This window comes from Chenopodium quinoa, unplaced genomic scaffold (assembly GCF_001683475.1).
Source record: "Chenopodium quinoa cultivar QQ74 unplaced genomic scaffold, ASM168347v1, whole genome shotgun sequence".
Classification (NCBI taxonomy): domain Eukaryota; kingdom Viridiplantae; phylum Streptophyta; class Magnoliopsida; order Caryophyllales; family Amaranthaceae; genus Chenopodium; species Chenopodium quinoa.
The window spans coordinates 1,674,366-1,685,625 of record NW_018742770.1 but is presented as its reverse complement, the minus strand read 5'-3'; the positions used below and the strand labels follow the sequence as shown (position 1 = coordinate 1,685,625).

The following is an 11,260-nucleotide window of genomic DNA, read 5'->3' as shown; positions in this document are numbered from 1 at the left end:
GATTTGGGTTAGGGCACCCATAGATCCGGGCCACCCTTGCGTCTTCAGCGCTCCCCGGTACTTAGCTGAGCCTGATCCCGAAATGGGAAGTCTAGGTCCCCCCGCAGATAACGGGGCGGATCCGAACCTGGATCAGCAACATATCTTCGGCAAGCTGCCGAACCCGGGGGGGAGTGGTCGAATGCAGCATATCCCGGAGACTTGGCTCCCCGATACGCATTACGTTTTCCAAGAGAATATGCTAGCAGCTGTTGGCCTCAGCCGAAAGTTTAAGGATGGTAAGCTTCTTCGGCTGGGGCCGAGGCTTTTAACTACCTCTTTTTCTTCTCTCGCTTTGCTTTTTTATGCTGTGCCAACATATCTGAGCTAAACTTTTTCCCTTTCCCTTTTTTCAGAGCGGGACGAGACCAACGTTGGTATTAACTACGCTCGTCTTGGTGTTAACCGAGAGCGAGTTGTAACTGAACGGGCCCCGTCTATCACTGAGCCGAGGCATAGGGAAGTTCATCTGGATTCTTCCCACTTCCAAATTGAGGCTGTTGCTCTGTATCAGAGGCAGAAGCCTTGGTGGAAGAAGAGAGACCCTTGGTTTCAGCTGCTGAACGAAGAAGCTGAAGCTGCCCGCACAGCCGAAGAGGTTGCACGGGTACTTGAGGCTTGCGAAGGAGGAGAAGGGTCCTCCAGAGCTGCTGAGGCCGAAGCTGCAGCTAGAGCAGCTGAAGAAGACGAGGCTTTGCTGAAAACCTCGGTGAGCTTCAGACAACTTTTTTCTTTTCATTTTCATTTTCATTTTTTTTTTTTTTTTTTTTTATTCACTCTTCTTCCCCCCTGTCTGTTACAGTCTGAAGAGAGTAACAGACACAGAGAAGGCAAAGCTCCTGTTCGTCCCGAAGATCAAATACAAGAGTCTTCAGACTCAGATATGGACGAGCAGCCCCTTCTGAAAAGGCGCCGAAGGATGGCCATCATCGGCCCTCATGATTTTCAGCAGAGGCCGATGACCATCGGCGTCGCAATAAGGGAACCTGAGGAAGGCAATGGATCGCCGAGGGTTCCCCAGCCAACACCCCAATCTCCTCAAAAGACCCCTCCGCCACCTCCTGAGATGGAGGTGGATCAGAGAACTCCCGAACCTAAGGGAGGGGTCCAAGAAGAAATCAAGAAGAGTGCTGCTGAGCACGAAAATAAAGATGCCGTGATGTCCAGTGCTGAGGGCTTCACGGCAGATATCGCCAGAGAGGTTGAGGCTTTCGTCCTCACCCCTGAAGAAGAGGAGGTCATAGTACTTGACTCCTCTGAGAAGGATGATGCTGAGACAACCAAAGCTAATCAAGCTCCATCGTCGTCCTTCCCTTCTTTCCAGACTCTGCATTCTGGAGAAATGGGTTTCTCGGCCCCCCGAATTCCAATCCCAGATCACATCTGGGACCTCATATGGGGTCAAAACCGAGAAGGAGCTGAAGCCTACTTCGGCAGTTTTGCTGGCATGTCCGAAGTAGACAGGGCAAGGATCTGGTCGCTGAAGGCCACTGCTGGGATGGGCGAATCCAGTAGATCAGTTCCTGACCCAGCCAGGTCTAACCAACTGCTGATGATGCAGGTAATTTTCCTTCATTTCCTCCGAAATTCAGCTCTATTTTTTTCTTATTACTTATTTTTTTTTTTGTCTTCCTGTTTTCAGTTCGTGCACAATCAGACTCTCACTGTAGAGCTGATTGATACCCTACAAGATAGGGTAGACGCTGTTGTGCACGAAAGGAAGGTGGCTGAAGAGGAAGTTAAGCTTGCTAAGCTGAAGCAAGCAGCAGCTGAAGAGAAGCAGCAGGAGGTTGAGGAGTACGGTAAAAAAGCTGCCGAAGCTCTGAAAACCTTCTGCAATGCTATGGAGATGGAGGTTTTTCCCCCACTGATGGAAGGGGAAAAATTCCTCCAGGAGCATATGGGAGTGGACGTCTCCAAATTCAAGGCTGCTATTGAGAGCCGAATTCAAGAAGGAACTGCTGCACAAGCTGAAGTACAGCAGCGTCTAGAGGCTCTTGAAGCCAGCCGAATGGCTGCTGAAGAGTTGCTCCTGGCCAAAGACGTCCAACTCTCAGAGGCTGCTGCTGCTGCTGGAGCTCAAAGAGCTAAGTTCCAAAAGGCTGAGGATCAACTGCTGATCCAGAAAGTTGAAGTGGCCCAGGCTCAGACAAAGGCTTCCCAAATTCAGCAAGAGCTGAATGAGCTGAAAGGCTCCTCCTCCCAAGTCGCTGATGAGCTGAAGAAATCCAAGGAAGACTTGGAGGAGACCCAGAAGAAGCTGGCTGATGCTGAGGCTTTACTCAAAGTCCGTGTCTATACCCAAGAGGAATATGAGATGGGTTTCAGAAACGGATTCCGAGTATGCCGAAGAGTCTGCCTTCATGCTGAGCCGAAGCTGGACTGGTCTAAATGTGCTGAGTGGGTCCAGAATCCCGAAGACCCTCACATGAAGTTTGCAACTCCAGCTGAAGCTGAAATTCTTAAGGCTGAGGAAGCCGAAGAGGAAGCTGAAAGACTGGAGTTGGAAGCTGAGCAGAGGGAAAGGGAGGCTCGGCAAAGTGCAAAGCCCGCCTCTTCTGCTGCTGGGGCTGAGGCCACCATGGGACTCAACGCTGATCAGTCTGATCCGCCGGCTGAAGCATAGGAACTCGGGCAGTCGTCTTCAGAATCTTGCGGTTCATCATGTGCTTAACTTTAGACTTGCCGCTTTCTGAGTTTTTTGCCTTGTTTTTTGCTTCAGCTTGCCTTGTCGTACAACAGTTTTATTTTTTTGCTTATGTACGTATTTCGGCAGCTGTTATTTTCCGCTTGTGGGCGGCTGCCGATACTGAATTATTGAACTTGTAGCTCAATTTTTTTCTTCAGTTGCTTTATTTTTGAATGCTTTACTGTTTCTTTTCTTCAACTCTGCCGAACATAGCTGCACTGCGTGCTTCTTGCCCCCACAGAAATTGAAGTATGACTTTAGTTGAATAAGCAATTTCTGAACTTCTTCAAAATGGATATCCGAAACACAGGGCCAACTGAAGGCAATGCTTCTGGGATACAAGTCTTACTGAAGATTGACTGTCTGAAAGTTGGATATCCGAAACACAGGGCCAACTGAAGGCAATGCTTGGGATATTAGCTTTCTGGGACTAACCTCTTTAGAACAAGTCTTACTGAAATTTGACTTCAGCTGAAAGACCAGCGTGCTTAAAGAAGACGCATATCCGAAACACAGGGCCAACTTAAGGCAATGTTTCGGATAATGGCTCTCTGGGATACAAGGCTCAGTTAAGGCAATATCCCAGAATTGTCCATGGACTCATGTCTTTGGAGAACAGGTCTTACTGATGTTTGATTTCAGCTGAAAGACCAGTGTTCTTTAAAAAGACTGAGTTTTGTAAGCCATCTGAAACCCAGTTACCCGAAGGCGAAGGTTTCAGACGAGGCTGATTTAAAAAGGCTGTTATCCTTGATTTTCTGTCTATCTTTGAAAAATGGATACCCAAAACACAGGGCCAACTTAAGGCAATGTTTCGGATAATGGCTCTCTGGGATACAAGGCTCAGTTAAGGCAATATCCCAGAATTGTCCATGGACTCATGTCTTTGGAGAACAAGTCTTACTGAAGTTTGACTTCAGCTGAAAGACCGGTGTTCTTTAAAAAGACAGGTTTTGTCAGCAATCTGAAACCCAGTTACCCGAAGGCGAAGGCTTCAGACGAGGCTGAATAAAAAACCCTCAAAGAGTAGATAGAACAAAGAAAATTTTGAAAGGATAAAAAGTTGTAAATTTTATATAAATGGCGGCTCCAAGGCCTGTCATTAGTTCAAAATGTACTTACAAAGATTGTTCTGCCCCGAAGGGTTTACACATGGCATTTTTTCAGTACATCAGCATTCCAGTGATTCTTCAACTCAGTTCCATCCAACTGCCGAAGTCGGTATGTCCCTGGCTGAAGCTCATCATAAATTTCATAAGGTCCCTCCCATGTAGCTGAGAGCTTCCCATGGATTCGGCCTTTCTGAACTGCAGCAGCATTCCGAAGGACAAGATCCCCAATTTTGAGAGGCCTTGCATGGACCCTTCGGTTATGGGAGATGAGGTCTGAACTTATCCCGGGCATATCAGCTGCCGAGAAAGCAAACACATCTCTGTTATCCCGCAGGAGCTGAATAAGTTCACAACGGGTGTTAGGATCAAGGTCCATCCCGATTGTTACACATTTCTCAGCATCTCCTTCGGCCAACTCTGCTGTTTCAGTCTGTTGGTCCATGTCCATTGCCGATGGACTGGACTCTTCAGAATCTGGTCTGCTGCCAATGTCAGCAGGTGTCCCAGTCTTTGTGTTCTTCGGCTGGCTCTCTGAGTCTTTCGGCTCAGATGAAGAGTCAACCTTTTCCCTTTCGGGACCTTTTTCTCTGGGCACTGATCCTTGGGCCGAAGCACTTAGGCCTTTCGGCTTTTTTGTGCTTGGCTCTCTTTCTTTTTCTTTCTCCTCCTCATCCTTGTCGTTATCTGGGCGACTACTGGATGGCTTGAGGTAGTTGCACCTTCGGGCGTCCTTCTGGTTGCCCTGTATCCTTTCGGGGAAGCCGGCGTCTGAGACATAAATCATCAGCTGATGATAAGTTGAGACGACCCCTTGGATCTCGTGAATTATGGGTCTCCCCAAAATCACGTTGTACACTGAAGGAGCGTCGATGACCAAAAACTCAATCATGACGTTCCGGGCTGCCTCATCGCAACCGATGGTGACAGGAAGTGTCACCTTCCCATCTGGATAAGTTGAAGCCCCATTGAACCCGGATACCGGATAGGGTACCGGCGTAAGGTGCTTGGGCTTCAGCTTAATTTGGTTGTAGGCCTTTCGGAACAGAATGTTTGCTCCGCTGCCACCGTCAACAAGGACCTTACTGACGTCGTGGTTGGCCACCGTGGCGATGATCACCAACGGATCCTCGTGAGGAAACGTAATCCCCCGGCAGTCGGCGGCTGTGAACGTCATGTTCGGCACCGGCGACTGGGGAGATTGAATGTCAGCGTTGTTCACCTGGTGAGTCAAAGCTCTAAGGTGACGCTTGTGCTCCCTCCGAGAGTATATTCCTCCCGAGATAACATTGATCGGAGGGAATTTCCCCTCCGGTTTTTTACTGTTTTTCCGAGGGAAATCAAGGTCCTGCCGAGGGTCCTTTGCTAACCTTTCGGATTCTTTTTTCTCGCGGTGATCCGCGATGTATTTTTTCAAGTATCCCTTCCGGACCATGTCTTCTATCTGGTCCTTCAGCTGGATACACTCCTCAGTGTTGTGGCCCGAAGAATCGTGGAACTCACACCACTGATTTTTATTTTTTCGCTGATACCACTCTGGGAGTGGTCTCGGCTTTCGGTAACTCTGCTCCTCCTTCGTCACACTGTAAATTTTGGCGCGTGGAAGAGAGAGCGGAGTGTAGGACTCATATCTGCCTGTGTATGAGGCAAACCTGTCCTTCTTTAGGTCGCTGGCCGAAGATGGCTCCGAGGCCTTTGATTTTCCCTTTGCCTTATGGCCTTGGCCTTCAGACAAGGGTATTTGCCTCTGTTTCCCTCCCCCGGATTGAGGTTGGGTTTTTGCTTTATTCCATTCTTCGGCTCGGATGAACTTATCCGAAGCACTAAGAGCTTTCTCCAAGGTCTGCGGGGTATGCATGACCATAAAGTCTAGGAATTTTCCTGGCTGAAGGCCATTCTGCATTGCAAAAACAGCTAGCCCCTGGTCCAGCTGGGAGACGCTTGATGACTCGTTACTGAAACGGGTCAGGTAGTCTCGGAGGCTTTCAGTTTCCCCCTGTTGCAGACCCATGAGCTCTGCGGTAGTCTTCTCTCGGCGGTTTGCCGTGGAAAACTTGCTCCTGAACTTGGAGGACAGATCATCCCAACCTGTTATGGAGCCTTGCCTTACTCCCTTGGAGATCCACGCTTGCGCGACCCCCTTGAGAGTGGTTGGGAAATATTTGCACCAAGTCGCCTCGGATCTGGGGCAAAGATGCATATGAGTCTCATACGAGGCCACGTGGTCCTTCGGATCCGTGGTCCCGTCATATGTGATATGCGACGGTATTTTAACCGTGGGTACGCGCTCTTCCAGTATCCATTGCTCGAATGGTGAACTAGCGGGAAGCATAATGGCCTTGCCCTTGTTCCTGGCCGAAGGGACCGCGCTCCGCCCTCTTAGAGAGGTAGGAGTGGTTTTCGTCCCTGGCTGGGAAGTCTGGGCCTCGGCTGCAGGGAACGAGAGGCGACTACGCACGCTCGGTTCCTGGCCGCCGAGTCGGTCAAGGACGCTTCTGCGAGCAGTCTCGGGTTCCCGGCGAGTAGATTCTGGCCGAGAAGCTGAGCTGCTGCTCTTATGCGCTGCTGGTCTTGAGGATGAGGATCCTTTAAATAATTGAGAGTTCTTCTTCCTCTGTTTTTCATTTTTCCAAGAATCCTCCTCCCACTCTTCCAGTTCCCGGAAGGAAGGAAGCTTCCCACCGTCATGGTCTAACTTCCTCCGCTGATGCCGGGTATGCGGAGGAGTTCGATCACGAGGCGGTGGCATATTCTGTGCCCTCATTGCCTCCATGAGTACTGCCAGCGCTCTTGCCACCTCTTCCGAACTGGGCCCCGTCAAAGGGGTCCCCGGCCGAGTGTGGGCATGAGGCCGTGCAGCCGATGGTTGGCTTCGGGACACTGAATATGTCCTATGATCAGACTGACCCCTGCTAGACCGAGAGTGGTCCGGCCTATATTGAGAGTCATGCATTATAGGAGATAGGGAATCCTCCTTGTGTGATCCTCCCCCCGAGCCGGCACCCTTGGGAGAGTTCCGGTCCGGCGAGGGCGATGGTGTAGGGGTTTTAGGCTTTTCGCCCGCTCCTTGACGGAGGCTTTTGCTCTTGCGGTTCTTAGCCATGGCTGCTAAGATAATTGCAAGATGATCTTGGTTAGGAATTTGGCTTAAAGATTTTTGAAAGTCTTCCCCACAGACGGCGCCAAATTGTTTCGGTTGAAAACAATGGGACCTTGCCGAAGGTCCGTTGAAATGGAGAAGACTGGATTCGATCCAAGTTGTGTTGGGCCGAAGGTTTCCTGCACAGTGAACACACGTAAACTAGCCTCGGGGGTGTTTCCGAGGAAGGCCCCTCCGATGCTAAAGTCAGTATAATGTGTAAAAGGAAGACACTATGCAAGAGAGTTTGTAGCTTGAGGCTTTTGTGGAATATTTCTGAATGCAAGAATGAGCATACGAATTGGAATATGACTGATCATATGTGATGTCCTTTTGAATGTGTTAATATGATGGCTTTTATACCTCATCATACTTGGAGAGGTTGGGCTTTAGCCCAATTGGCTTACTTTGTGGGCTGACTTTTGACTTTTGAGCAATTGGAGAGTTGAACCTTGACCTTGGGCTTTTAATTGGATCATTTAGTGCTCAGGCCCAACTTTGACTAAATTGGACCCAAACAGTTGATAAATTAAACTACATAATATTATAGTACGTAGTACGTACTAGACAAGAAGATGCTGCGAATGAATAAGCATTTATAGAAAATGAAGATACATACTTCATATATTCAATTCCAACAATTTAATGACATTATGAAACTTAAAGCCTTTCCAACATCATTAATGTACAATATTCGTCATCATCGACCATCTACTGTAGTAATAGTAAGCCAGCAACCTTGCTATTAAATGATGTTGTAATAACTGTACGGGATATACCGGTAGAATCTATAATATGCCGGTAAAAGAGTGTCGTGCAGTTTAAACACCTCGTTAATCATTAAATAAATCATGTCCTTACCGGCACCACTCTCTGCCACGTGGAGAGCTGCTTCTCGGAACGTGGCATATCCCTCTGGCACGTGGAGAGTTGCTTGGTGCCGCGTAGGCACCTGCTATTTACAAGGTCGGTGTGCCACCTATCTGTATAGGTGGCACCTGCTTGGTTGTGTTTCTATAAATACCCAAGCAAATCCTCATTTCAAAGGTAGAATCTCTCTCTCTCTCTAAAACACTTTCTCTCTCTTCTTTCACTTTCTTCTCACAAAGGTACTGACTTTAGCATCGGAGTGGTTATTCCCGGATAACCCCCGGGCTAGCTAATCTGTATTGGCTGTGTAGGTGAGCAATTGGACGGTAAACCATTACCAGCCCTCGGACATCAACGGAAGCAGAATTCAGCAGGAACAATTGGCGCTAGAAGGAGGGGATAGTAATAACTTCTATCGTCCAACAGAACCTCTCACAATTATGGAAGGAAGTAAGGAAACTACAGTACCGGTACCGGAGGTTAATAACCGGAAATATGATAACAATATCTTTAATGCTAACGCGAATAAAACTGTAAACAGCCTACCAGAAATCGTGGTCGAGGATGAAACTCATCTCCTTCACGGCAACACAACGAACATGCCCCTAACGCCTGATCGTAATAGAGCAGTGACCCCAGATCCCTTGGAAGGGTTTACCCCAGAGGAGCTAGAGATAACGTCTAAGGTCATGCGGGCTATGTCTAAGAAAAGAAAGGAAGTCGAGTTAGCGGCAGGGGAGATACTGGCTGATGTACCGACAAAGCCGCTAATAGTGAACTTGGAGAGTCAGTTCAATCAGGCGGGACAACAACTACCGTCAAGGAGCCGGGGCCGAGAGACCATACCGGCTGAGCACCGAATCACACGAGGCGCCCAAGTGGGGATTCAGGTTCTTATCGGCATGAGGTTTCCAGTGGATTGGAAAGGCGGACAGCCAGGGCGATCATCAGGCCCAGGATATCTCCGTTTACACAAGAGGTACTTGACCAACAAATGGAGAAAATAAAGATGTCGTCCTGTACTTATGACGGTAAGGGGGACCCTAAGCGGTATGTAGCTTCTTTTGAGAGTCACATGTTGCTATATACCGACACCGATGCTGTGTGGTGTAAAGTTTTCCCTACGAGTCTTACCGGGGCAGCTTCGGATAGGTTCTCCAATTTAGAGCCGGGGTCAATTGACTGCTTTGAGACCCTGGTGGAGTTGTTCACGGGTCAGTACATAAGTAATAGTGCAAGACAAAGGACATCTAGCGAGCTCATGGCTATTCAGCAACGAAAAGAGGAATCGCTCAGAGACTTCATTAGGCGCTTCAATAACGAGGCTAATACCATACCGAAATTGCAGCAAGAAATTGCCGTGATGGCATTGATGAATGGGCTGGGTGACAACGATTTCAAAAAATATATGTCGCGGAAGTCTTTCCCAAACTTAGGGGTAGCATTTGCCAAGGCTCATGAATACATAAAAAGTGAGGAACTGCTGAAAACGAGCCGTCAGATATCGTCAGCAGAACCCTCCAGGAGGCAAAATGATAATAGCCCAAACGCCCAGATGGGTGGGGTAAGCAGGTTACAACCACAAGGCCAACAGAGATCTGGAAGGCCGGCAAAGGGATTGGGCCGTTATAGCAGCTATACGCAGTTAAATACCCCGAGAGCGGCAATTTATTCAGTAAACCAGAATAGAGAAGATTGGAGCCGGTCGGCGCCGATGATAATGAAGGGCCGGGACGTGAAAAAATATTGCATGTTTCATAGAGATGTTGGTCATTACACCGAAGAATGTGTTCAATTAAAAGAGAACATTGAAGATCTCATAAGGAAAGGGCGATTGTCTCAATATCGTACTCAACAAGGTCCCAGCTGGCAGCAAAATGCACAGCCCAGGCAAACCGAGTACCGAAAGCAGGGTGATCCATCAATGCAAAATGACGCCTACAGGCAGAATCATACGGAAACATCCAGACAGGGAGGTAATCCGACAGGACGCAAAATAACAATCGATGTTATTTCGGGAGGACCAGTATACGGGGGTTCTGTAAGTGGGGCGAAGAAAAGTTTGTCGGAATACCGGCATATAGTGAACGCATTGAGCGTAGAGGAACGACCTCGACCTTCTCCCATGTTTTCTATATCTTTTTCGGAGGAAGATGCTAAGGGAATAGTCTTCCCTCATGATGATCCGTTGGTGCTGATATTGACGGTAAATGGAGCAGATATCAAGCGGGCACTCGTTGATGGCGGGAGTTCCGCCAATATCCTATTTGCTAGAGCTTTTGACGCCATGAGAATTGGCCGAAAATACTTAACGCCAGTTTCTTATCCCGTGATAGGTTTCAACGGATCAACGGTAAGACCTGAGGGTAGTATAGTTCTTCAGGTTCGATGGGAGAGGGGCCGGCAGTAAGAGATGTTATGGCGGAGTTTTTGGTGATTGATGTGCCATCCGCTTACAACGTCATTGTCGGTAGACCTTTAATTCATGACATGCAAGCTGTGGTCTCGACGTACCACTTAACAATGGTATATATGTCCAACGCGGGAACGACAGAGCGCGTACGAGATAGTCAAACTATGGCAAGAGAGTGTTATGTTTCAGCACTAAAACAGTCTAGCCGACAGCCAACTTGTGAACAGACACCATCCAAGCAAGAACGAGTTCCCTCCACACACGATTTGGCCATGAAAAATTTCGATACTCGGCCGGTAACTGCGCCACGTCCTTCCCCAGAAGGCGAGACCGTAGAGATCGAATTGCAGCCCGGGGTTCCCGGGAGGGTAGTGCGTGTCGGATCCGATATGGATGTCGACACGCGCTGCCATTTGGTGGAATTGTTACGAGAAAGTGCTGATGTGTTTGCTTTCTCGGCAGACGAGATGCCTGGGATACATCCCGACGTTATAGTACATAAGCTGAATGTTGACAGGAGAGCAAGACCCGTTCGACAGAAGAAAAGGAACTTCTCAACAGAGAAAATCGAGGCTATTCAATCGGAGGTAAATAAATTGCTAGCGGCGGGTTTTATCGAACCCTGCACGTATCCAGAATGGTTAGCAAATGTGGTTATGGTTAAGAAGCCGTCAGGGAAATGGAGAATGTGCGTGGATTTTACGGACTTGAACAGAGCCTGCCCGAAAGATTGCTATCCCTTGCCGAGGATAGATAGATTGGTAGATTCCACTTCCGGTCACGCACTGTTGAGTTTCATGGACGCTTTTTCCGGGTATCATCAGTTCAGCTTATATGAGCCAGATCGAACCAAGGCGGCGTTCATTACCGATTCCGGTGTTTTCTCTTACCGGGCTATGCCGTTTTGATTAAGAAATGCAGGGGCTACGTATCAGAAGCTGGTCGACAAGGTATTCGCGAACCAGAAAGGAAGGAATGTAGAGGTGTATGTGGATGATTCA

The 11,260-nt window shown here is 48.5% G+C and overlaps 1 protein-coding gene across 1 annotated transcript; it reads left to right on the top strand.

The window, feature by feature from the left end:
• The first annotated feature begins 8,855 nt into the window (after window positions 1–8,855).
• Window positions 8,856–10,256, top strand: LOC110724487. The gene has a single exon (XM_021903908.1). It carries the CDS (start codon window positions 8,856–8,858, stop codon window positions 10,254–10,256), a length of 1,401 nt encoding a protein of 466 aa, XP_021759600.1.
• Window positions 10,257–11,260: the final 1,004 nt, after the last annotated feature.

What these genes read in the sequence shown, in the direction of transcription:
- LOC110724487 (XM_021903908.1), top strand. Translation starts at nt 8,856, where the DNA reads ATGTCGTCCTGTACTTATGACGGTAAGGGGGACCCTAAGCGGTATGTA.